Consider the following 23,908-nt stretch of genomic DNA (forward strand, 5'->3'; position numbering starts at 1 on the left):
TATTTGACAGAGAAAGGAATAATTAATCCTAATGAGAAAAAAATGTCTTATCTTTGAGATTTCCCCCCCAGCTTATTCGCGCTTCCCGTGATCATCGGTGTATTTTCGAGAGAAAAAAAGACAAGCTTACTTGAATAAAAGTCATATATATTTCAGATAAACTTTTGAAATATGCAAATCCTATATTGGAAGAGATAAAACATTGGATATTTTGTTTAGAACAAAGTTGTAATTATACAGTAAGAGTCATACACTTCAAGAAAACATGTTGTGCATTTGCAAAAAGAATCACGTTAAAGTATAAAAAAACATAAAGTATTCTTTCAGCAAAAAACCTTGATCTGAATTGCCTGTTTTAGGCTAATCATTTTTTTGTAGCACTCTTCAAACTCTACACAACTTGTGACTTTGGTTGCATGTCTAGGCAAGAACCCAAGTGACTTTGACACCCTGTCACCATTTTCCGCCAGTCTCCTTCCGACAAGAACCCTAACCTGCTTTCCGAGGGTCGTGACGCAGGTTTTCCTTTTGCCCGATTGAGTTGACCTCAAATTGACCTCAGTCAATGTGAAGCGTTGCTCTGTGCGAAAGCGCTTTCTTCCTCGGTCCTCTTCGATCGACGGGTGAAAATGAGTGCAAACCGCCGTCACATGGGAGGGGAGGGGAGGGGCGCGGTGGGCCTTAATCAATAAAGGTATTGAGGCCAGCGAGTGTGATCAAACCCAATTCAAGAATTGGAAAACTATACATACTTTTCATTTGAATTTTGGGGGGGGGGAATATAGGATTTATTCAGGAGAATCTGCAACTTTGTTTAAAATAAAAAGCACACATGACTTTTATCAGAATGATGCAACTTTTGTCATGTCTTATCTCAAGAATATAGGTTTTTCTCCAAAAATATACATTTTGACCTTGTAGGATGAAATGAAAATAATGAATAATGAATATACATAATAATAATGAATATGTACGACTTTATTCTCATTATAACCGATCTAAAAAGCATACTTTTTTTCTTTAAAATGTATGACTTTGTCCTCCAAAATATCCAACTGTTCTAGAAATATTGCTAAAGAAGCAGTTTAATTTCCAAAAAAAATCCAATTGATTCTTTTCCCATCACAAAATGGACTTTTTTCTTGACAATTGTTGACCTTTGATCTGGAACGTGTAAGAGTTTTTAAAAGTCGAAAACATGACTTTTTCCTCAGAAATTCCACTATTCTACTACTTTTACTACTTTTTCCCCCCCAAAATAATGAATAAGAATACAAATTTTTCTTTCAAATTCACAACTTTTGGTCTGGAAAATGCAAGAATGTTTTTGTCATACGACTTTTTCCGAAAAAGATTATTCGTTTTAAGATTCTGACTTTTTTGTCGTAAGGTTGCAACTTTTTCCTTGAAAATGATATACTTTTGATCTTGAAAATTGGAGACTTTTTTTCTTAAAAAAAGCAATTCTTAAACGATGACTACTTTTGTCTCCCAAAATACTCTACTTTATTCGTAAACAGAGAGTACACCTTTTTACTTGAAAATCTACTTTTTTTTTTTTTCAAAAATGTTAACTTTTCTCACACTATCATTTTTTCCCTGAAAAATATATAACTTTATTCTCGTAAGAATGCTACTTTTTATGTAAGACGTCTTTCTTGTCTAATATACAACTGGAAAAATAACTACTCTCTAGGAACTATCCAATTTTGTTTGCCACAATGAAGCTATGCACGCGCACACACGCAGGCTACGCTAATGAGCACTATTAATCACTTACTTGCCAGGTCGCTTGGCAGATGGCGGGGATGCATTGAGATGAATGAGAGGCGGCAAGGCAACCATCCATCTCACTTCTCATGAGAATGATGATGAATAAATAATCTTGCACGAGAGGAACCGCAGGCTTTTATTTTTTTCTTATTGTTTCAATCACAACAAATACAAAAATGTTTTGATACATTTGACTGAGCATCAGCATGAAAGTTTGACATAGCTTGATATCCACTTGATTGCCATAGAAATGTTCTGTGTGCGTTCAAGAATTCCATTGGAGGTCCTTGAAGTTCTTGGAAAAAGCCAGATGTCACTTTCTTGGCATGTAATGGGAAAAAGAGCATTTTAATGGAAAAATGAAGCAACTAATGAAACAAATAACTTTGTCCTGCCTAATGATGCATAATTATGAAAAAAAAAGAATTGTTTCAACATTCCCCAAAAAAAAGTTTGGATTGAAAAACAAGGCATTTTCATGAAAAAAATCGGGGGTTTTTTCTGGCCCAGTAAGGGACAAATAATGTATTTCTTAACCTGTCAAGGAAATGTTGTCTAGCTCAAAATTGGACAAGTAAAGCGTTTTCTGGCCTATATATGAAAAAAATGTTTGTCTTTCATAATAATAGCCTTTATAGATTATGTTAGATGAGAGTAGATTTCGTTTCTTTCTTTGTTTTGTTATAATGGCAAAATGAAGCATTTTTCGTGATTATTAATGAAAAATATAAAGTATTTCTGGCATATTCATGAAAAAACAATTCATTTTCTTGCTGGCTTGAAGAAAAGAAGAAAAATGAACTGTCTTTCGTAGCCGTGGGAAATGAATTGTTTTCTGGCCCAATAATGGAACAACAAAGTATTTTCTTGCCTATGAAGGAAAAAATTAAGCATTTACTGGCCCATTAATAAAACTGTAATCCTTTTTGGCCTAGTAATGTAAAAAAAAAAACTGCCTTTCGTTATTATGGGAAAAAGTCATTCACTGCCAGCCTCCCCACTTAACATGGTTATTTGATTCAGGAAAAAAATGAAATCGTAAAACGTGTGTGTGTTTTTCACCTGTCCTCAGATGAGCGTGCAGGGCTTCTTCTTTACCTTGGTGGGCGGGGGACAAAGAACTGCCCTGATGGCTTCGTCAAACACGGTCTTCAGACCTCGCTGAGTCAGCGCAGAGCACTCCAGGTACTTGATGGCGTCTGGAACACAAACGCACAAAAATCCTGAAAGTTGAAAGTAGGCTTTCAAGCTTTCAAATTTGGGTTTCAAGCCAGGGTTAGGGTTTCAGGGTAGAATTTCAAATTATGTTTCAAGTCAGAGTAAGGGTTTGAAATGATGGTTTAAAAACAAAGACTTAGACTTTTAACTTAAGGTATTAAATTACGGTTACATGTCAGTGTTGGGGTTTCAAATTAGGGTTTGAAGCAAAGGTTAGGGTTTCGAGACAGGCTTGGGGGTAGAAGTTAAGGTATCAAATTTGGGTTTCAAGGCAGGGGCTCGCATTTCCAATTGTGGTTTTAAACAAAGGTTAGGGTTTTAAGTCAGGGTTCAGGTTTAAAAATAGGGTTTTAAACAAAGGTTAGCATTTGAAGTCTGGATTAGGGTTTCAAGCAAATGTTAGACTTTCAAGTTAGGCTACGAAGCTTTTTGATGCGTTGTCAAACTCGGCTTTTAATGTCAAGTCAGGGACAGGGATTGCTAATTTGGGTTTTTAAAATTCCAGTTTAGGGTTAGAGGTCGAGTTTCAAATTCGTTTGGAATTCGAGATTTCATTTAGGGGTTTGAGCCTTGGTTACGGTTTCAAAGTGCCATTAGGCTTTCAAGTCAAAGTTGAGGTTTTTGCTAGGTTTTCAATCCATGATTAAGGTGTCAAAATAAGGTCTTAAACAAGCGTTAGGGTTTGAAACTATGGTCGGGTTTCAAGTAGAGCCAGAAATCTGCTCGCTATGTAGACGGTGGTCGGCGGGACCCACCTATCTCCTTGGCCAGAGCCAGTCCTTGCGGGTACGTGATGGGTGCCAGCTTCTTGTCCTTCAGCTTGTCCACAGTGTCCTTTTCGTCCCTCAGGTCCAGTTTGGTGCCCACCAGGATGATGGGCGTCGACGGGCAGTGGTGGCGTACCTCGGGGTACCACTGAGCGACACACGAACAAAGGGCCATTCGAAGATGGGGGCTGCTTACGTTGTCATGCAAATGTCATTTTCTGCACCGCTTCTCCTCACCGGGGTGACGGGCGTGCCGGAGCCTATCCCAGCTATCTACGGGCGAGAGGCGGGGTACGCCCTGAACTGGTCGCCGGCCAATCGCAGGGCACGTACAAACAAACCACCATTCGCACTCACATTCACAGCTAGGGGCAAGCGGCGTTAAGCCTTTCAGTTTAGGGTTTTGAAACAGGGTTCGCGTTTCAAATCGGACTTATTTAAAAAGTTGGGTTTCAAGACAGGTTTGGGGCTTCAACTCAATATTAGCTTGTAGCACGCGAGACTCACCTTAGCTCTGACGTTCTCGTGCGAAGCAGGACTCACCAGGGAGAAACAAATCAGAAACACGTCCTACACGCACACGCATACGAATGAGGCTGTGAGGAAGAGTGTGTGTGTGTGTGTGTGTTTGCGTGTGCGCGTGTATACCGTCTGCGGGTAGGACAGCGGTCTGAGTCTGTCGTAGTCTTCTTGTCCGGCCGTGTCCCAGAGGCCCAAGTTGACCGGCTTGCTGTCCACCATCACGTTGGCCGAGTAGTTGTCAAAGCTGAAGGGAACGCCCGAAGGAGCGATGGGCCGTCTTATTGATTTGCAGCACTTTTTGTGAACCACCCTAACCCTAACCCTAACCCTAACCCTAACCCTAACCCTAACCCTAGCCCTAGCCCGAAGGAGCGATGGGCCGTCTTATTGATTTGCAGCACTTTTTGTGAACCACCCTAACCCTAACCCTAACCCTAACCCTAACCCTAACCCTAACCCTAGCCCTAGCCCGAAGGAGCGATGGGCCGTCTTATTGATTTGCAGCACTTTTTGTGAACCACCCTAACCCTCCTTTTGAAGCATAAATGACACTTAGTGTGGCCGAATGAAAGGCTCACGTTGCCAGGGTTTGCTTATCAGTGTGCAAGAAAAAACAGAACAGAAGCTTTTGAAACCTGAAATGATTCATTTTGTATGTACGGACAAGAACCTTACTGTTGTTTTATTATATATGGCACTTAATGTAGCTGGGTTTCGGGTAAAATGGCCATATTTAGCTTTTGAAAAAAGATGCCATTTAAGCCGTAAAGTTGTCTTTTTTTTTTTTTTTTATAGCATAACAAGAACCCAATTGATAGGTTAGGCGCACACAGTATATGACACTTCATCTTGCCGAATACGGTGTCAAAATTGCCCCATTTGGGTCCTCAGACTTCAAAGGTTGGCCTTTTTAAGTAATCAACACATTGATTGATTTTGAAGCATACATGCACGCCACTTCATTTAGCCAGACTCACTTGTCAAAATGCCATTTTTTTCAAAATGTTGAAAAGATGCCTTTTAAACCTGAAATGATCCATTTCGTGTGTCCGTGCAAGAACCTAACTTCGTTTTGAAGGATGTGCGTGCGCGTCTACTCACACGGTGGGGATGTATTCGCCCGGGAAGGCGTTGGTCGTGTAGCTGATGAGGAGACATGTTTTCCCCACGGCCCTGGAACACACGCGCACACGCTTATATGACATTGAAAAAGTCAAGTGTGTGCGCCAGTGCAAAGAGGAAGTGAAGTGTGTGAAAACAGGAAGTGGTGCGATTGACACGTTGTCGTCACACCCGACGGCATTTTTTGTGGTTGTCTATATTTCATCAACAACCGCACAGGATGTTAGAAGCTCGGTAGACTCGCTGCTACTCGGTGACCTCTGCCAGGGAGCTCGTGTTGTCGCTCACGACTTTGGTCTGTCGTCATAAAATCGAATTGCTAATGGGTGATAATCTGAGGAGGAGGAGGATAATCGCATTGATGATGATGACGATGATGATGATGAAATGATCTTTTGGACACGGCAAATGTCACGCGAGTTCATGGACAAAATTGGACTCCTGGCAGCTTTTACGGAGTGTTTTTGGGAGTGGGTGAGTTGAGTTAGTTAGTTGCTTAGTTGAAAAGTTGCTTTCTTCATTCGGCAATCGGTCAGTCGGTTTTTCCTTTAGTCTGTTATGGGTTGTTAGTTATTTGCTCAGTTAGATAGTTACTAAGGTAGTTAGTGTGGCCAATTAGACCCCTAATTAGTTTGTCAGTCTGTCAGTCAGTTAGTTAGTTAGTTGCTTAGCATGTAGTCGATTAGGCAGTCGGTGAGTGAGTCAGACCCTCCATTAGTCAGTTGGTTAATTAGGTAGTTCGTTAGTCAGGAACACCTTTATAATCTGTCAATCAGTCAATCTTTTAGTTTCTTAGCGAGGTAGTTGGGAAGTTGGTGAGTGAGACCCTTAAACAGTTAGTTAGTAATTATGTAGGAAATTGGTCAGTCAGTAAGACTTAGTTAGTTCATAGGTTAGCTAGGTAGTTAGGCGGTCAGACCTTCAGTTTGTCAGTTGAGTTAGTCTGTCATTTACTTATTCGGTTAGTTGGTTAGTCTGTTAAACACTTCAGTCAGGCGTTTCTTCAGTTAGCCAGTCAGTACGTTAGTTAGTCAGTTGGTTGGTTAGTCAGTCAGTTATTCAGTGAGTGAGTCGCTCAGTTGGGCAGTCACTCAATTATGTAGTATGAAATGTAGGGTAACTAGTTATGAGAGAGTCGTATGTAAATGTAGCGGGTTAAAGAAGAGTTACCTTGATGCAAAAGAAAACCCTACAGACAAAAGTATTGGGACGCCCACAGGAAGTGGAGGTGGAAAGACCAGGAAGCCTTTCTTACATACAACATGGAGATTTGTTTTCTGCCATTTTGTGACATGACTGACTGTTCTTCCACACCAAACTCATCCGAGCACCGCTTTTTACAAAGCCGTCGTTGCGTCGAGAAAAGGAAGTCGCCAAAATGTTCCCACGCAGTCGGAACGACCAGCGTAAAATTGTTCTCAAATGAGAACATTCCGGACTATTCGTCTACTAGACCAACATCTATCGATCTATCGATTTACCCATTAGGCGCCCCAATACCTTTTGTCTTTAGTGGACAAGTCAAGGTCCGCTCACGGAAAGCGACGCGTCGTGGACACGTCACGGATGGCCTCACGCACACGTTTTTAGAAGTACATCGATAATCGCGCCGTAGTAAATTCATCCGAATTCAAAATTCAAAAAGTCATACCCATCTCCCACGACCACACACTTGATTGCCTGCATGCTGCTCCGCTTCACACTGAACACACACAAAGACACACAAACCCTGTGACACCACAGGAAGTTGACACACACACAACACACATGCACACTTCTCAGTTTGTGTTTGTGTGTTTGCGTCTGTGTGCGTGTGCACGAATTGTGGTGAGCAGTCACTTGCCTCCAACTTCCTCTTTGGCTGACGTGCACACACACATGAATGCAAATGTTTCAATATCATTTTTTTATTCTAACATCAAATAATATCTACAATGTTGTACAAATATGTATGTTTGTTATGCATTAAACATTAAATATGTTGTGTCATATTAATATTTGAATTCAAATAAAACAACAATTCATTGTATTCAATTATTGTTATTTGTTGATTTATTATTATTGTTGTTGTTTCATCTGAAATGTTTATTGTATGTTAAATACAGTACCAAGTCTCTGTAGAGCCAAAAAAAAACCGAACAACCCAAAAAGATCAACCAAGATTTCGAATGTGTAACTTGTCTTTCCAACCAAAAGGTGGCACCCCAGCCATTATTTGGTCCGAAATCCATTCATTTTATTGGACCAATAGAATTTTTGTCAGACGCATTTCAACCCACTTTTCAACATCTCTTCAAAAGTAAAATCTGTGAACAGAATGAACATGAGGCTTGCTCTTGCATTTCCAGTGCGATTGCATTATTTGGCGGTGACGAAAAAGGCCGACTTTCATCACGTCAGCGTTGCATGTCATCACAGTGCAAAATGCCATAGTTGGGGTAACAAATAGCGTCAATAGAGTGTTACCACTCTTTAAGCAACAGATATTTGAACACAAGTCAATACATCTAGACAGACAATATAGCAATAATCACTCATATTTTGTGTATCCACTGTGAAAAATAACTCATATTATTGCAGTTTACTGAATCAATGGCTTTAGTTGTGAAACTCTTCTTCATTTGTGTCTTCTTGACTGTATTATACTGATCCCGGTGGCCAAGTTGTGCACACAGTTAATCATGATTCACAAACTGTTTACTTCTTTACAGTCTATATGTGTTATAACTGGGTTTCTACAGTAAATATTATCGAGTACTATATTCCTTATTAAATAACACCGAAAATGTGTGCCTTCTGTCTTATTCATTGGGGAGATTACTGGAGCTGTGAGCAGTGGTCCAACGAAACCAAGGTTGAACTTTTGGGGCGTAATTCCAAAACCTACGTTTGCTTCAAACACTACACCGCTTCAGCTGGAACCGGGGCCTTTGTCAAGATGGGTTAGGGAATTATGAGCAGTTTGAAAGAGCAGTCAGTGTTAGCACAAAACATTCAGGCTTCTGCTAAAAAGCTAAAAAAATTAAAAAAAAATGCCAGGAAAAGTCCATTAGAACAGTCAAACTTTAGTTGAGGTTCATCGGCACTTTAAATTCAGGGCTGACCGAGGAATCAAAAATTGTACGATTTCAAAAAAATAAACACATTTCAGCATAAATCTCAGATAATTGCATTCCAATAAAACAACAATACAGGAAATAATGAATACAACAAAAAGAGCCACAATACACAAAACGATGAACCATCAGCATAACAAATGCGCACCCACAAAAAAAGATGCAGCACAACAAAAAATTGCATTTTGTAAAAGATCTAAAGATAAAGATAAGTTAATGCATGTTTTTGTACTTGAAAGTTCCTCTTTGTTTGAAAGTTGATCAAATAAAAAAGTACAGTATGGTAAAATAGTCAAATTTCGTGCCTGTAATTCATATATTTGTTGATGTTGTTGCATTAAGGGACCAAAATTACAATAAATTATTCTTTTAAATTAATTGGCCAGTTAATCAGTTATCAGAATTTTGTTCTTCCAAATATCGGCATCAGCGTCAGCCTAAAAAAAAAAAAAAAAAAAACTCCCTATCTGTTGGGCCCTACTTGAAATGGTGGCAGGTGTGTGCTGGCTCCGATTTAACATGAGTTTGACATGTGATTGGTTAATTCTGTACACAGCCCATCTCATTTATAAGAGGGTGTGCACACTTTTGCAACCACATTATCTCTGTTCTTTATTTTTAAGACCGGAAAAAAACAATCAACTGAGCTACAGGTTGTAGGTCACATTAATGGTGTAAAAGGTTTTGAAATGATTTATCCTGGTGTCATTTTTTATATCAATAAAAAACATGGCATTTGAACAGGGGTGTGTAGACTTTTTGTATCCACCGTATCTTATCTGTCTACAGTATCTTTCATTCCTTTGTTCCGAAAAGAACAGGAAGTTGCAGATGGCGCTGCTGGAACATGATGTCATATGATTTCCAAAAAAAACAACCTGTGGCAGCTCACCATGTTCCACCTTCACGTCAATCAATCATTTTAGTTTTCAGTAATCAGTTTTATGATTATAATTATTTATAGAAGGTCTGATTTCCACCTCGGACGGAGGCTTGAGCTGAAGGAGAGGAAGTGCCGGGTTTCATGTGGTCCACGGCAGAGCGCGTCAGTCATTCGAGTGTCACTTCGAACACTTTGTGCCGATGCAGCATCCACACGAGCTCACGCCGCTATTTGATTTTGGTAGAGCTCATGACTAACAGCCAAATGGGTAAGTCTCGTTTGATTTGTTTGTATTGTTATTGTTTGTTTTTGCTTTCTTTGGCTCGTTTGAAACGTTTTTTGGGTTTTTTTTTTTTGTTTGTTTATTCCGATTTTTGTTTTGCTTGCAGTGTCTTTTTAAAATGATTATAAAGATCCTTTTAAGTTGATTTCTTTTAGGGATTTTTGATTTTATTTTTTAGCCTTTTTTAATTCAGAACAATTCATTTTTGCATTCGATTTATTTTATGTTTGATGCCATTGTTTTTGAAAATGATGAATTTTATATTTGATGTTTCAATTCTACTTGTTGATGCTTTGTTCAGGTTAAAATAAGACCTTTAATATCCGATGTGTTTGTTTTTATGAAATGTTTATTTAAAATACAATTTATACTTATTTTTCTACATATAATTATTATTAATAGATTGTATTATATTTCATCATTAAAATAATTCATAAATGGTTGACTTTTTTATTGAATTTTATTTTTGCTGCTTTGTCTTGATACTGCTGCCTTTTCAGTTTAAAATAAAAAATTTGTTTTTGTTTGTGCTGCCCTTATCTAATTTCAAATGATCATTGTTATATATATATATATATATATATATATATATATATTCTGCCTTTATATATAATCATGAATTCTACATTTATTTGTTTTTAATCAATCCATTCTAAACAGTGAATTAAGGCAGAAAGGTCAACATATAGCATGCAAACATATTTTTACATGAAAAGCAATATTGATTGGAAAAAAATAGAAACATTCTTACCCATCACTTATTACGATAGATGATTAGTACATTTTTACTACTGTATACAAGCTGACTTTTTAACGTGCGACACGTCAAACGTTGAGAGACACTTTCTAATGCTGTTCAGTGAGAAAGTGTCCCTAAACTTTTGACTCAAGAAGATATATAGCGTGGTGTCATTTCCTCCATTTGGTGACTATTTAAACGTCGCTTCTTCTTTCTCCTGATGTGAGCAACATCTTTGAGGACTTATCATGTGTGCGTGCGTTGCACAAGCAGCACACAGGAAGGGCGTGTGCCTCGTCGTGTTGTCCTTCACGAGAAGCAAACAGCTGCGAAGAGGAAGTGATCACAGCTTCACAAAAAAAGATGATGGTTATTATTATTATACAAATCAATCATGGACTGATGGACACGTTTGAGTCGGGATACGATTAAAGTTACAGATGCAGAAGGTTACATATGGGACCATATTGGTAACGTGGAGTTGTCCATCGGTAAATCTCGGAACTGGAATGGGTTTTTATTTGTATTTTTTCCCCCCCTATGCCCGTGCAAGAACACTTGGTTTTCAAGCTCGAGAATGATCCAGAAAGCTGAGCTCCGATGTTTTTTGCTCAGAAAAATTGGGTCATGCCAAAGAAAGACCCATATTCTTCATATTGTACATCGTTTTATATTATTATTATTATTATTATCTTTTAATATACTAAAAACAATATTTCTTATTTGAATTTTTGAAAATCATTTCAATCTGCTCATTTTAATTTTGTCTTTTGAAACTTCACTACAGTTTCAATGCCTTTGTTTCAATTAAAATCCATTTCTTGTTTAAAATGATAAATGTTATATTTGTTTGTCATGTTGTTTTTGTTTTTTTATTTAAATTGTTATTCAATTTTTGCTGCCTTTGTCTTGTTTAAAATGATGATTTTTTTGAAATTAGATTTTAGGGGACATTTCATGATATTATTGCTGCATTTTAAAAGGAATTTATGAAATAATGTGATTTTTGGGGTTAAAATGTATACCTCATTTGTCTTGTTTAAAATAATGATTTTTACGTTGGATTTTTTTTTGCATGTGCGAAATGTCCTGTAATCTTAGCTGCCCCTGCTTTTTTTTTCTAAAATTTTACATTCCATATTTTATTTTATGACATTTTTGCTGCCTTTTATCTTGTTTAAAACGATCAACACTATATCATTTTGTAGGCCATTTGTATTTTTTGTTACCTTTGTGTTCATGATATATAAATGTTTTTTATATAATTGTTTTCTACCTACATATATATATATATATATATATAGTTATATAGTTATGGACCATCATTAATAATATCTTAAGAACAATAACAATTGTGTCGCAGTTTTGTCAGACTTCACAATGGCCGAAAAGTTGGAGCTGGAGAGCATCAAGAGGTACAAGAAGGAACTTCTGGAGGACATCCAGGTACATCCCATCTTTGACCTAAGAAATCCACGCAAAAAGTCAATTTGAAAGAAAACTTTTCCTCGGGTGCACAGAAACTGAAGGCGGAGATTGACAGTGTAATGGCCGAGATACTCTGCTTCGAGTTGGCTGAGACTGAGGAAAGGTAAGCAAGCGTGTTCATCATGAGGAGATCTCCAAAAGTTGGTTCGGTAGCATACTGCAGACTTTTATTGGGTTTGTTTTAAGCCCTAAAAAATGTCACATTTTCTGGACATGTCCATCACGAGCCGACACAGGCAGTGTGCCATTTTGGTTAGAAGGGCCTATTTTTAGGGCAATGTTGGCCCTTTTTTCCCCAGGTGTCCTTCAAAGACAAAATCCTCCTGGAGCTTTTGACATTCAAATTGGAAGCGCTCGTAATATATAGATGGACAACTCTAAATTTCCACCAGCGTGACCGCAAAGTTGGATGACTCAGCATCAATAGCTGTTTTGTGTTTTCTGGCAGCCGAAACATGGAAAGGAAACAGTTGTCCAATGGGAAGAAGAAGTTTAACATGGACCCCAAGAAGGTGAGCGTCAAAATGTCTTGTGGTTTTCTGCAAAGGGGTCGCATTTGTTTGCCTCCGTCTCCACCAGAGCGAGGACTTCCTGTTCAGCATGATGACGCCGTGTGTGTGGTTTCCTCCACACTTGCTGCAAGTAAACACCTCACTAAATTGTTTTCTTACTGGAAACTCGGACCGAGTCTAAATACACCGCTTGAAGCTTTTATGGCTGTCAAGGGATGAGAAAAAGAGAACATTTGTGTCACTTTTCTGTCCCAATGCTTTTGTCCACACGCCGTACCCCTTTAAAGCGGTAAAGAAGTTTTATTTGCCCTTTTTTTCACGTACAAAAGCAGAACAGGCTGTGATTTTAGGGAATTGCAATTAGAGAAGTTGGCTCCCGTTCACACACAAGCAGGAGATGAGATCATAGCCAAACAAGAAGGCTCGGAGACCTCCGCCAAGGCTTCGCCATTTGTAAAATCAATGATTCATGGACTAAGATCTAACATAAACACAACTAATTGACATCCGGCTGATATCCGATTATATGAATGTGTTGCGTTTACATTGGGGCCAAATGTCCAATCTGGAAAAGAACTGGATTAAGTGGGAGTTATCATGGCATCACCAATGTACACATTCAACACCATGTCGCGTGTGTGCTTCAGGGTATCAATTACCTGGTGGAGAACAAGCTGTTGGAGAGGAACGCCGGCCGCATCGCTGAGTTCCTCTACAAAGAGGAGGGCCTCAACAAGACGGCCATCGGAGAGTTCCTGGGAGAAAGGTGAGGAAGAGGAGGAGGATTTGTACAACGTTGATTGTACAAATTGTACAGATGGACAATGCCAAAATTGCCAACTATTTCAGTGTTTGCTCATTCTGTGTGCGCTGAACAGGCCAGCAAGGTTTTATGCTTAACCCTGAATATTTGGCTCAGTAGAGACTCTTTGAACATTCTTACTAAGCAACATTCATTCCAGTCTAAGCTCCTCTGTCAGCCTCTCCATCACCACTGCAAACAGGATGGGGCTCAGGGCTGATCCCTGATGCAGTCCCACCTCCACCTGAAACTCCTCTGTCACACCAACAACACGCCTCACCGCTGTTCTGCTGCCCTCGTACATGTCCTGTATTGTTCTGCCACTCCACTTCCGCATGCCGTACCACAGTTCCTCTCTGGGTACTCTGTCAATGGCTTTCTCAGGCGGCTGTGGCTCAGTAGGTAGAGCGGGTCACGCAGTGACCGAACGGTCACCGGTTCGAATCCGGGCTATGACTGTCCGCGTGTCGGTAGTGTCCTTGACCAAGACGCTGAACCCTAATTTGCTCCCAGTGGGCCTGGCAGCAGTCACCCATTGGTGTATGAATGTGAGTGGGTGAATGTGAGGCTTTGTAAAGCGCTTTGGGCACTGTGATGATGTCGATAAACACTATAGAAGTGCAGTCTATTTGTCGTTTAGATTTACAGACACAATGTAGCTCCTTCTGTACTTCTCCGTCAACACCCTCAAGGCAAATAATGCACCTGTGGTCCTCTTTCTAGGCATGAAACCGTACTGTTGCTCGCAAATAGTCACTTCTGTCCCGAGTCTAGCCTCCACTACTCCTTCCCATAACTTCATTGTGTGGCTCATCGAGTTTATTCCCCTATAGCTCAGCACAGCACAGCTCCGCACATCACCCTTGTTCTTAAAATTGGGCACCAGCACACTTTTCCTCCATTCCTCAGGAAATCTTCTCACACGCTAGAATTCTGTTGTCAAGCTGGTCAAAAACTCCACAGCCACCTCTCCTCAACCTGCTGCACATCCTTCCCATCTCTATCCCTCTGTCTGGCCAACTCGTAGAGATCCTTTTGTCCTTCTTAAGTGTCCAACGGGGCATACATGTCATCATATGCCTCTTGTTTGGCCTTTGCCACCTCGACCTTTGCCCTGTGTCGGATCTCAATGTATTCCTTTCTCCTCTCCTCGGTCCTCTCAGTGTCCCACTTCTTCTTAGCGAACCTCTTTCCTTGTAGGATTTCCCTTTCCCCTTTCCTACCAGAAGATACTCTCCTGCCTGTCTCTCTGACCACCTTGGCTGTAGTGGTCCAGTCTTCTGGAAGCTCCTCCTGTCCACCGAGAGCCTGTCTCACCTCTCCCCGAAAAGCCTCACAACACTCTTCCTTTTCTCAGCTCCCACCACATGGTTCTCTGCTATGCCTTTGTCTTCCTAATCTTCCTCCCCACCACGAGATTCATTTTACACACCACCATCCTATGCTGTCTAGCTTACAGTCGGTAACCTCCTTCAGATGACATCGTCTGCACAAGATGTAATCCACCTGCGTGCTTCTACCTCCGGTCTTGTAGGTCACCCTTTGTTCCTGCCTCTTCTGGAAGAAAGTGTTCACTACAGCCATTTGCATCCTTTTTGCAAAGTCTACCACCATCTGTCACTCCAAGTTCCTTACCTGGATGCCGAATGTACCCATCACTTCTTCATCACCTCTGTTTGCTTCGCCAACATTTCCATTAGAATCTGCACCAATCACGACTCTCTCTCTGTCTGGGATGCTCAGAAGTACTTCGTCTAGCTCTTTGTAGAATTTCTCTTTCTAGGTCACATCCTACCTGTGGGGCATAGCCACAGCACAATAATAAGAAATCATCATTTCAGCCCCAGAAACCAGTTTTACTTAGTAGTATGAAATTTGGTAGACACGTCTATCAAAGAAAGTCTCAAGCCGTGCCCCAAAATACATAGGAAGTCTGCCATTTTGCTACGAAATGTACATATTAGGAACATTTTGGCCTTTTTCAGAGGTCCTCAAAGATGAAATCATCCTAGACATTTTGTCAGATTGTTCCTGGGTGAAAGGTGAAGAAGAAGAGTCAAATGTTTCTTTGCTCTCTTTCTTTGTTGTCAGAGACGAGCTCCACCTGCGGACCTTAAAGGCCTTTGTGGAACTTCACGAGTTCTCCGACCTCAACTTGGTCCAGGCACTCAGGTCTGCGTTGACATGTTCTGATGTCATCTTTTGGATGTCATTTTCTGTCTTCAGACGTTGATGTAAAGCTTTGATGTCAGGCTTTGATGTGAAGATTTGATGCAGAGGTGTAACTATTTTGATAATTAATCATTTCCAGACCTTAACTTAACATTGCCCAAATCCTTAGAATTTCAGTTGTGTAGTCCTCCGTGAAAGCAGACTGATTATCTTTTGTGTTGAATCAAGATTTGCATTTGGGAACATCTGCTTTTACTGCTTTTATCAATGATCAACATTTTTGCCCATTTTCTGACGTTACAGAACAAACCAATAACTGAACCGTAATAATTTTATGTTGTGCATTTTCTGCACTGTCAATTTGAAATAATACCCAGTTTTTTTTAATAAAGGATGGCAATTAAAACATCCCGTTCATCGATTAATGGAAAAATAATCAACAGGTTAATTGATTCTTAAACTAATCTACGATGTCCGGTTTTGACATCAGGCTCTAATTTCACACTTTGACGTGTCAGGTTTTGATTGTTGTCAGTCTCGCTGACGGGCTTCAATGTCGGGGTAACGACAAGGGCGTACGACGCTATGATGTCAAGTTATGACGTCACACTTTACAAAGTCAATTGTGAACACGGCAGACAGTTCCTGTGGAGTTTCCGTCTGCCCGGTGAGGCCCAGAAGATCGACCGTATGATGGAGGCCTTCGCCGCGCGATACTGCGGCTGCAACACGAGCGTCTTCCAATCCACCGGTGAGCTCGCGCATGAGGTTCGCGTCCACTGCTTGGGAATTATGGCAATTCATTCTGTTTATTCCTATGGGGCAAGGTGCTAGTAAACAGGACCACAAACAACAATCCCCAGAGCGGTCACCCTACGAGTCCACTCAGTTTTGATCCGAAAAGCGATTATTTTGGAGACTTCCGCTTCTGCTGGTCTGGGTTCTCTTTTCCTCCGTGGTTGCACGTGAGTCCGAATGATGTCACTTTCTGTCTATCTCCGCCGCAGACACGTGCTACATCCTGTCGTTCGCCATCATCATGTTGAACACCAGCCTGCACAACCCCAATGTGAAGGACAAGACCACGCTGGACGGATTCGTGTCCATGAACAGAGGCATCAACAATGGCCGCAACCTCCCCGCAGAGTTGCTCTCGGTAAACACGGCGGGAGCTCACCCGTGGGCTCGTTAGATCTGGAAGCAGTCAGCGAAAGTCGAATATCAGAAGAGTGGTTAGGGTTTATTGGGAGATAGCGGCCGCATCATTATGAACGCCGAGAAGAAAGTCATCGTGTGACCAGTTTCCCCTCCGTTCAACATTTTCGTTCATTCGTTCATCCGTTCAACATTTTCATTCATCTTCCATTTTGAATCAGTAGTATTACGCAATTCATTATTTAATTTGTAATGTAATGTTTCGATTAAATATAATCCGTTTTGTTTTGTTTTTGTAGTAATATATTTGAATGAATTATTCAACGGGTATGTTATTTATTTTGCAATATTATTTCTAGCAATGACTCTTTTGTTTTATTCTTCTTATTATTCTTCTTCATTATTTATAACTACAATAATAATATTCATAACTTTATTGATAAGTGCAGAAAATGCTTTGATAAGTGCAGAGTAGAACCCAATCCACCCCCAAAATTAAATTGAAACCAAATTCACACATTCACATGCGCTGATTTTCATTGTCATTTTTTGTTGCCGTGTTTTAAGGTTGCGCTTGTAATCTCATCCTGTTGTGCAATGACATAAATTCATGATTGTCCTGTGTCAACATTGTAATCCTTTTTTGGTTTTCATTCTATTTACCGCGCAGTGCCTTCATGATATTGCTCTATTCAATTACTGTCAGATATTTTCTCCTAATGACAATTCTTATTGTTACTGTGTCAGAAACTGTACGAGAGCATTCGCAAGGAACCATTCAAAATTCCAGAGGACGACGGCAACGACCTCACGCACACGTTCTTCAACCCCGACAGAGAAGGATGGCTTCTCAAACTCGGTGAAAATATACCCCACAGAAGCGGAAAAATTGGAAAATGTCTTAATAATTGTGTCAAATAAAAAATGTCTTCATTTGAAGGCGGTCGAGTGAAGACGTGGAAGAGGCGATGGTTTATCCTGACCGACAACTGTCTCTACTACTTTGAGTTCACCACCGTAAGGCTTCTCTTCAGACACTAGAAAATGTCCGCAAACCCTCGCTCAAACGCTCGTTTTTTGGCGACACAAACACAAACAAAAAAAACAACCTCCATCGTTTGACGCCCCCCCCCTTTTAACTGGGATATGGCTGTGTTCAGAATTAGCCACATTCAAATTCATTTTAAATGAAAAAGTCAGCACACGCTTGCCAGCATTTCAAGTTCAGCTGTTCGAGGAGGCGTTTGCTGACATTTGTCTTTGCTTTCTAGCAGTAGCCAGAAGGCTTTCTGGTAACCCTGACTGTTTTTTTGGGGGGGGAAATGCTCCTAACTCCCTCCTCCGTCATTTAATTGAGCAAGGCCCCAGTCCCGGCTGAAGGGAAACAGCCCCACAGTGTGATGCGCAGACATCCCTTTCGGAATGACGCTCAAAACGTTCAACCTTGGTTTCCTGGGATCAGAACACATTTTCCCACGCTGGGACGTCCAGTTCTTGGCAATGTCACTGTTGCGCCATATTTTCTCCACTTGCTGATGAGTTTTGTAGCATTCTCCTGACTGATCCTTTTGAACAAAGAGAGCCCCCTGATGCTGTACAAGCTTTTTTGCAGGACATGGCTTGCGCTGTAAGATGTTACCGCACAAATGCCAGAAATCCCACTCGAACACCCGAACTTCATTTGCGGTTAATCAGACCGCTGTCAATTGTGGAACGGCTGTTCTGACTCCCATTTAACAGCACTTTAAATGGGACTGTTTTGAACATTTTGAACAAAAGCGCCTCCCCAGTTACAAGAGGTGCTGTGTAGATTTTGACTGTCCGCTCTAGCAGCTTGGCGTGCTCCTAATTGTTTGCTTTTGCTGGCAGGACAAGGAGCCCAGAGGCATCATCCCTCTGGAGAATCTGTGCGTCAGAGAAGTTCCCTTCCCGCGGAAACCTGTGAGCGTTCATCACGCGGCACATTAACCACTGAAACAATTCAAAGTAAATGAACCACTCTTCATAAATAATAATCCGACTCAAAAAAACACGGAGAACAAGTGGCGATAAAGTCACCCCATGTGCTGTACATTCTTCTATGGTGCAAAAAGCCAAAGAAAAAGCAGCGGTGAATTCTTTGACGATCGCCGAAGTGAGCTCTCGTCGCATGATGTCATCCATAATGACGGTTGAAAGTTTTGCCCTTTTAGAGAAGCCTGTTGACTTTTTATTTTTATTATATTGTATACATTCATACTTAATTTTGGTGATTGTCCTCATGTCATTTTATCCATTCATTTGGACACATTTATTTTCTGACCTCACAACATATTGTAGGTTTATGTATTTTGAAATCTATTTATTTAGACCCATGTGTTATGTTTCCTCAAGATATTATTTGAATATTAATTTAGCGATGTATTCATTAATTCCTACATTTTGACATTTCAATTGTAATATATTTGGTTTACATTTTTCTATTTTAATTATTTACCATATCTATTTATTAACATATGTAAAGACATTCCTAACTTTATTCATTTAAATTGTATGAAATTGTATATATTTTATCTTACGTTTTATTTCTGTGCATTTTTAAGTATTCAGTTTTCGACATATCAATTTCCAAACTGAATATATTTACGTTGAATATTTTGATACCTTATTTATATCATATTCTATCCTATATTTACTACTTATTTGTGCAATTTCTATTTTATTCATTTAGACATAGTGATTGATGAATGTATTTCTAGTTACATGTCATTTGTATTTATTGTTTTATATATATAACTTCATTAATTTTATGTGTATTTGCTTTTTTAAAAAAATCATGTATTCTTCATTATTTTCATATTTTTCTCTACATTTTTAAATGTATTTTGAATTATATATGTGTTTATATTCTTTTTCATGTATTTTTATTGTTTCGTTTATTTCCCTGCATTTTCTAAAAATGATATACATCATTTGATTACATGAAATTATCATTAATATAATAAAAAAAATAAAAATAAATAAATACCTCATTTTCCCCCCCCCCCAATTTTTGGTTGTAATTCCGGCTGTCTGCTGCTGTGATCTAGCACTGTCTGGAGCTGTACAACCCCAACAGTCGGGGGCAGAAGATCAAGGCGTGCAAGACGGAGACGGACGGCCGCGTGGTGGAGGGCAAACATCAGTCGTACGCCATCTGCGCCGCCAGCGCCCATGAGAGGGACTCCTGGATTGATGCCATCAGGTACAAATGACACGCCGTGTATACATATTTTGTGCATTCACATATGTTTACAATGTTTTTTTAAAATTGTGTACAAGTTTTAATATGATTACAAAGTGTAGGAGGGGTATTTTAGCTCTCACCAGTGCTACGCACAAAACATATTTAAATGTTCAGTCGAACTGAAAGAAAAAAAATCTAGTACAGTTCATTTGTATTCAACTTTTAAAAACAATACATTTGAATAATTTTTTAGAACTGTTTTCAAACATAATTGAACTCTGATGCGCAATACAGGTTAGTTGCATCATATTTAAGCACTTTTTTCAGTTTCTTGTGTTTATGTTTAAACTGTGCATAATGTTACAGTGACATTTTAATTTTCATTTGTTTTCATATTTATTTGTATTTTGGTCATAGCGTTGGGGCTTGGAGAGCCAGGTATTTTTGAAGGTGGCATTTGGTTTCAAAAGTTTGAGAACTACTGGCTTTAACTGTAAAACAAATCCAATGTGTTTCCAGCATGTGGGGGGTAAAGTTTAAACTACAAATGCCAATTCCATTGACGTTGGGACATTGTGTAAAACAAATGAAAACAGAATTCAAAGGTTTGCAAATCATTTTCAACCAATATGAATTTTAATACACTACAAAGACTAGATATTTAAAGTTCAAACTGATGGGGGCAAATATTCTCTCACTTTGAATTTGGTGCATTCCAAAAAACCTGGGACGAGGGAATATTTGCAACAAATCAATAATGTTCATCACTTTGAACATTAAATCGCTTGTTTTTGTACTCAATTGAATATAGGCGGGAAATAATTTGCAAATCATTGTATTCTGTTTTTACACCGTGTGCAGAATTATTAGGCAAGTCTAATTTTTGAGGATGACTTCTTAATCACCAACCGGTGCTTTTGGTTAATCCAAATGTTAATAAACGCCAAACAAGAATGTTTAAGAAAGTAAAAGCGAGGTTTAGACTTTCTTAAGATATGGTCAATATGTGGCCAATTATTATGCAACTATTGGTGTGCAGAACTATTATGCCACGAAATGAAAAACATTTTGCCATCTCACCATTTTTATTTTCATTGAAGTGAAAAAACTTTACAATAGCAATTGATAGAATCCGATACGTAGATAAAAAGTGACCAATGTGGCCACCCTTCTTTTCACCAACCAACGGCGCTAAATAAGCCTTCCATCCATGGATTGGGTCAGGTTCATCATTTGAGGTCGATCGGGTGTTTGTGCAGCAGAAACCGGAGCCCCCCGGACGTTGTTCCGAGAGGCGTACTGCTTTCCTTAGCGCTATGTCTCCCGTTTAAGAACTGCCCATCAGTTCTCAATTGGGTTCAGGTCAGGTGAGGAAGGGGGCACGTCATCAGTTGTTCATCTTTCAAGCCACGTAGACAACTTGGATGCATGTGATGGAGCATTGTCCTTGCATCAAAGTCATTGTCTTTTTGAAAGATGCAGACTTCTTCCTGTACCACTGCCTGAAGAAAGCGTCCTCCAAAAATGGACAGAATGTTTGGGAATTCATTTTGAGCCCATCTGCACCCCGACCAGCTGGTCTTTAATAATATCCCACCTCCGCTTTGCCGGTGTCTGAGTCCAAGTGGAGCTCTGTGCCCGCCCGTTAGCGACCCAGACACGGACGGGCCCATCCGTCCGGTCTGTCTCCAGTCATTCTCCTCTCATCAGTCCATAAAACCTTTGATGAATCTGCCTTCAGATATTTCTTGGCCCAATCGAGATGCTTCCGCGTCTGTCTTGTTCAGTCTTGGTCTTTTTTTTCCAGCCTTTCTTCCCTCGGCCATGCCTCGGAACACTGAACATCTCGTACTTCGAGGTATTCCAGGGAGCTCGAAGATTATGGGTTCCCGGTAGCTTCAGGCTCGCTTTATCCAGGGTGTTGATCTCCTTAGGCCACACCCACACTCATTACACAGATACACAGCACCAGCTATGCTTTATCCAGCTGGGAGCTCGGAAATATGCCTCAAAGTGATGATGTGGTCAAAATACTTCAATGCCTAATAATTCTGCAAACTGCGTATTAACGTTATACACAATGCCCCAACTCATTGGAGTTGGGGTTTGTATATTAAAGATGTGTTTTGTGTTTTTTTTCTCCTGGAACGTAACTCCAGTGATGAATGGGGGAATCACAGTATCCATTTTGGAAAACCAATCCCTGTTGATTTTGAAAGGGCGAGCATCACCAAGGACCCATTCTACGACCTGGTGTCCCAGCGCAAAAAGAAGCTGATCAAGCAGAACCAGAACCAGAACCAGCAGAACTGAACCGGACTCTGGTCCAAGAAACAGACACACTGAGATTTAGGCTCAAGATGAAGGAGCTTCCTCTTCGTGTTTGGGCCTGGCGGAAGCAGGTCCAAACGTACGGCACCGTGCCCAGTCTTGTGCCAGGACGCTCCAAGTTGCTTCTTATAGCCATTGAAGAACTGGATTTTATTTATGTGCTTGTATTGAATTCTGGAAGGGTCCTTGGGTAGGCATTTGATGCCGTTCGGATTTTAAGCCATTTTGGCTGTGCTAGCGGAATTTGCCAGATGATATACATTCTTAAACATTTTTAGAATTTCCATTTTTGTTCATTCAATTCAGCAAAATTCATAATAACATTTCCCAAATTATACAAAATAAAATGTACATTTGGTGAATTTCAACATATTGCTGCATACTTTGAATGGGTTACAATTAGCGCCATCTGGCGGACAAATGTATTGGACAAATGACTTGTCCAATAGTGAATCAGAAGTACAGGTATTGTACGGTCTACAGTACATATCATGATTAGAATTACATTAACGAGGCACCCTGGCGGACAAATGTCAAAGACAATTTGTTGCATGTTTCGAATGCCGTACAAGTAGAGCCATCTGGTGTACAAATATCTAAATTAAAAAGGCCAATTATTTAATTAGGCTCAAAAACTACAGTAGGCCTACAGCATATCACGCTATAATTTCAGTAGCGCCGCACCCTGTCAAATTATAAACTTTACATAATAAAAATAATTTGATCACTTTTTTTATGGAAGCTTGGTGACCATTGAGGGTGGATATTCAAAGGAGCTCTTTCAGCTTTACACTATTCATCACTTCCTCTTCCTTAGTGCAAGCAGCTGGAACGTTTTTACTGTACTTCTGCTTTTCTTTCACACACATCTTAAGAAATGTATTTTGGATAATATATATCTATACAAAGATAGTTCTTAGGTTTGCATTACATGTGACACAAGTGCACATCCTGTATCATGTTTTCATGACCACTTCCTGTTCTTCCTCCGTTTGACTTCAACTATAGGTTAGTAAGTACTGAAAACAGGGTTGTTAATGTCAAGATGTATCATATATGTGATCAAAAATATTGTTATATGAATATCTCTTTGAAAGTGGCAATCAAAACTGAGCATTCATTGTCTGGCTACTATAAAAGTGAATCGTCTTTGCTGCCCTCGAGTGGCCAAAGCAGTAATTTGCAACACCCCCCCAAAATAAAAACTGTATAAATATATTTATACAGTATATAAATGATATATTTCTATAATTATTATTTCAAAATATATATAGATACGTTGTAGAAAAATTACATGACAGCAATATATTTGATAGATTTTCCTAGCAAAAATATATCAACAAAATTACAATAATAGATAAATAGAATGATTAAATAAATATCGAAAACAAATTAAATCAATGTGTTAATAATTCAGTTGATTGGTTATTCGGTGTCTGTTGCTGGCGTTTCTCCTTTTTAAAAATATTTTTAAAAGTACATCTTTTATTTTCTCGAAAAAAATATCAAGAACAACAAACCAAAAAATCTCTTGAATTTTTTTTCTAGAAAAAAATCCACATAAATAAATAAAATTTTTCCATTAAAACAAATGAATAATCATTTATTTGACTGGTTATTTATTATCTTTGTCGCTAGTGTTTCTCCTTTTTTCTTTTCTTAAACTGAATGACAAACAACAATGTTGTTTTTTTTTCTCCAAAGTTAAGTTTAAATGTATTTAATTTACACAATATTTGTGGGTCTACAACCTTCCTGGAAGTTGCAGTTCATTTACTTAACATTGACAAATTGCCTCAAAGAAACCACATTATAAACCA

General features: G+C 39.4%; 2 protein-coding genes across 5 annotated transcripts; one reads left to right on the top strand and one right to left on the bottom strand.

Annotated features, from left to right (window-relative positions):
• Nucleotides 1–1,896: 1,896 nt before the first annotated feature.
• Nucleotides 1,897–7,195, bottom strand: LOC133476693 (ras-related C3 botulinum toxin substrate 2). 2 transcript variants are annotated; one of them, XM_061770416.1, is made up of 7 exons: nt 7,054–7,189; nt 5,382–5,453; nt 4,407–4,524; nt 4,266–4,328; nt 3,747–3,906; nt 2,836–2,972; nt 1,897–2,093 (listed from the first exon to the last, which is right to left on the bottom strand). In XM_061770416.1, exons 1-6 carry the CDS (start codon nt 7,086–7,088, stop codon nt 2,842–2,844), a joined length of 579 nt encoding a protein of 192 aa, XP_061626400.1. In that variant the 5' UTR covers nt 7,089–7,189; the 3' UTR covers nt 1,897–2,093; nt 2,836–2,841. The 2 variants fall into 2 exon arrangements, with proteins under 2 accessions (XP_061626400.1, XP_061626401.1); XM_061770417.1 differs by lacking the exon at nt 4,266–4,328 and having other exon boundaries at nt 7,054–7,195.
• Nucleotides 7,196–9,376: 2,181 nt separating this feature from the next.
• LOC133476692 (cytohesin-4-like) lies at nt 9,377–23,326 on the top strand. 3 transcript variants are annotated; one of them, XM_061770413.1, is made up of 13 exons: nt 9,382–9,669; nt 11,787–11,869; nt 11,944–12,014; nt 12,360–12,423; nt 13,071–13,189; nt 15,317–15,397; nt 16,036–16,148; nt 16,405–16,553; nt 17,300–17,411; nt 17,493–17,569; nt 18,422–18,493; nt 19,621–19,775; nt 21,917–23,326. In XM_061770413.1, exons 1-13 carry the CDS (start codon nt 9,543–9,545, stop codon nt 22,068–22,070), a joined length of 1,377 nt encoding a protein of 458 aa, XP_061626397.1. In that variant the 5' UTR covers nt 9,382–9,542; the 3' UTR covers nt 22,071–23,326. The 3 variants fall into 3 exon arrangements, with proteins under 3 accessions (XP_061626399.1, XP_061626397.1, XP_061626398.1); XM_061770414.1 differs by having other exon boundaries at nt 9,392–9,669; nt 21,977–23,326; XM_061770415.1 differs by lacking the exon at nt 21,917–23,326 and having other exon boundaries at nt 9,377–9,669; nt 18,422–18,538; nt 19,621–19,760.
• Nucleotides 23,327–23,908: the final 582 nt, after the last annotated feature.

This window comes from Phyllopteryx taeniolatus, chromosome 4, assembly GCF_024500385.1.
Source record: "Phyllopteryx taeniolatus isolate TA_2022b chromosome 4, UOR_Ptae_1.2, whole genome shotgun sequence".
In the NCBI taxonomy this organism is placed as follows: Eukaryota; Metazoa; Chordata; class Actinopteri; order Syngnathiformes; family Syngnathidae; genus Phyllopteryx; species Phyllopteryx taeniolatus.

Excerpts from the sequence above, each read along its gene's own strand:
- LOC133476693 (XM_061770416.1), bottom strand. The coding sequence starts at position 7,088 with ATGCAGGCAATCAAGTGTGTGGTCGTGGGAGATGG. Across the intron at positions 3,907-4,265 it reads ACGAGAACGTCAGAGCTAAG|TGGTACCCCGAGGTACGCCA; the intron begins GTGAGTCTCGCG and ends TGTGTCGCTCAG. Across the intron at positions 2,973-3,746 it reads GGCTCTGGCCAAGGAGATAG|ACGCCATCAAGTACCTGGAG; the intron begins GTGGGTCCCGCC and ends TTTGTGTTCCAG.
- LOC133476692 (XM_061770413.1), top strand. The coding sequence starts at position 9,543 with ATGTGGTCCACGGCAGAGCGCGTCAGTCATTCGAGTGTCACTTCGAAC. Across the intron at positions 12,424-13,070 it reads TTAACATGGACCCCAAGAAG|GGTATCAATTACCTGGTGGA; the intron begins GTGAGCGTCAAA and ends TGTGTGCTTCAG. Across the intron at positions 18,494-19,620 it reads TTCCCTTCCCGCGGAAACCT|CACTGTCTGGAGCTGTACAA; the intron begins GTGAGCGTTCAT and ends GCTGTGATCTAG.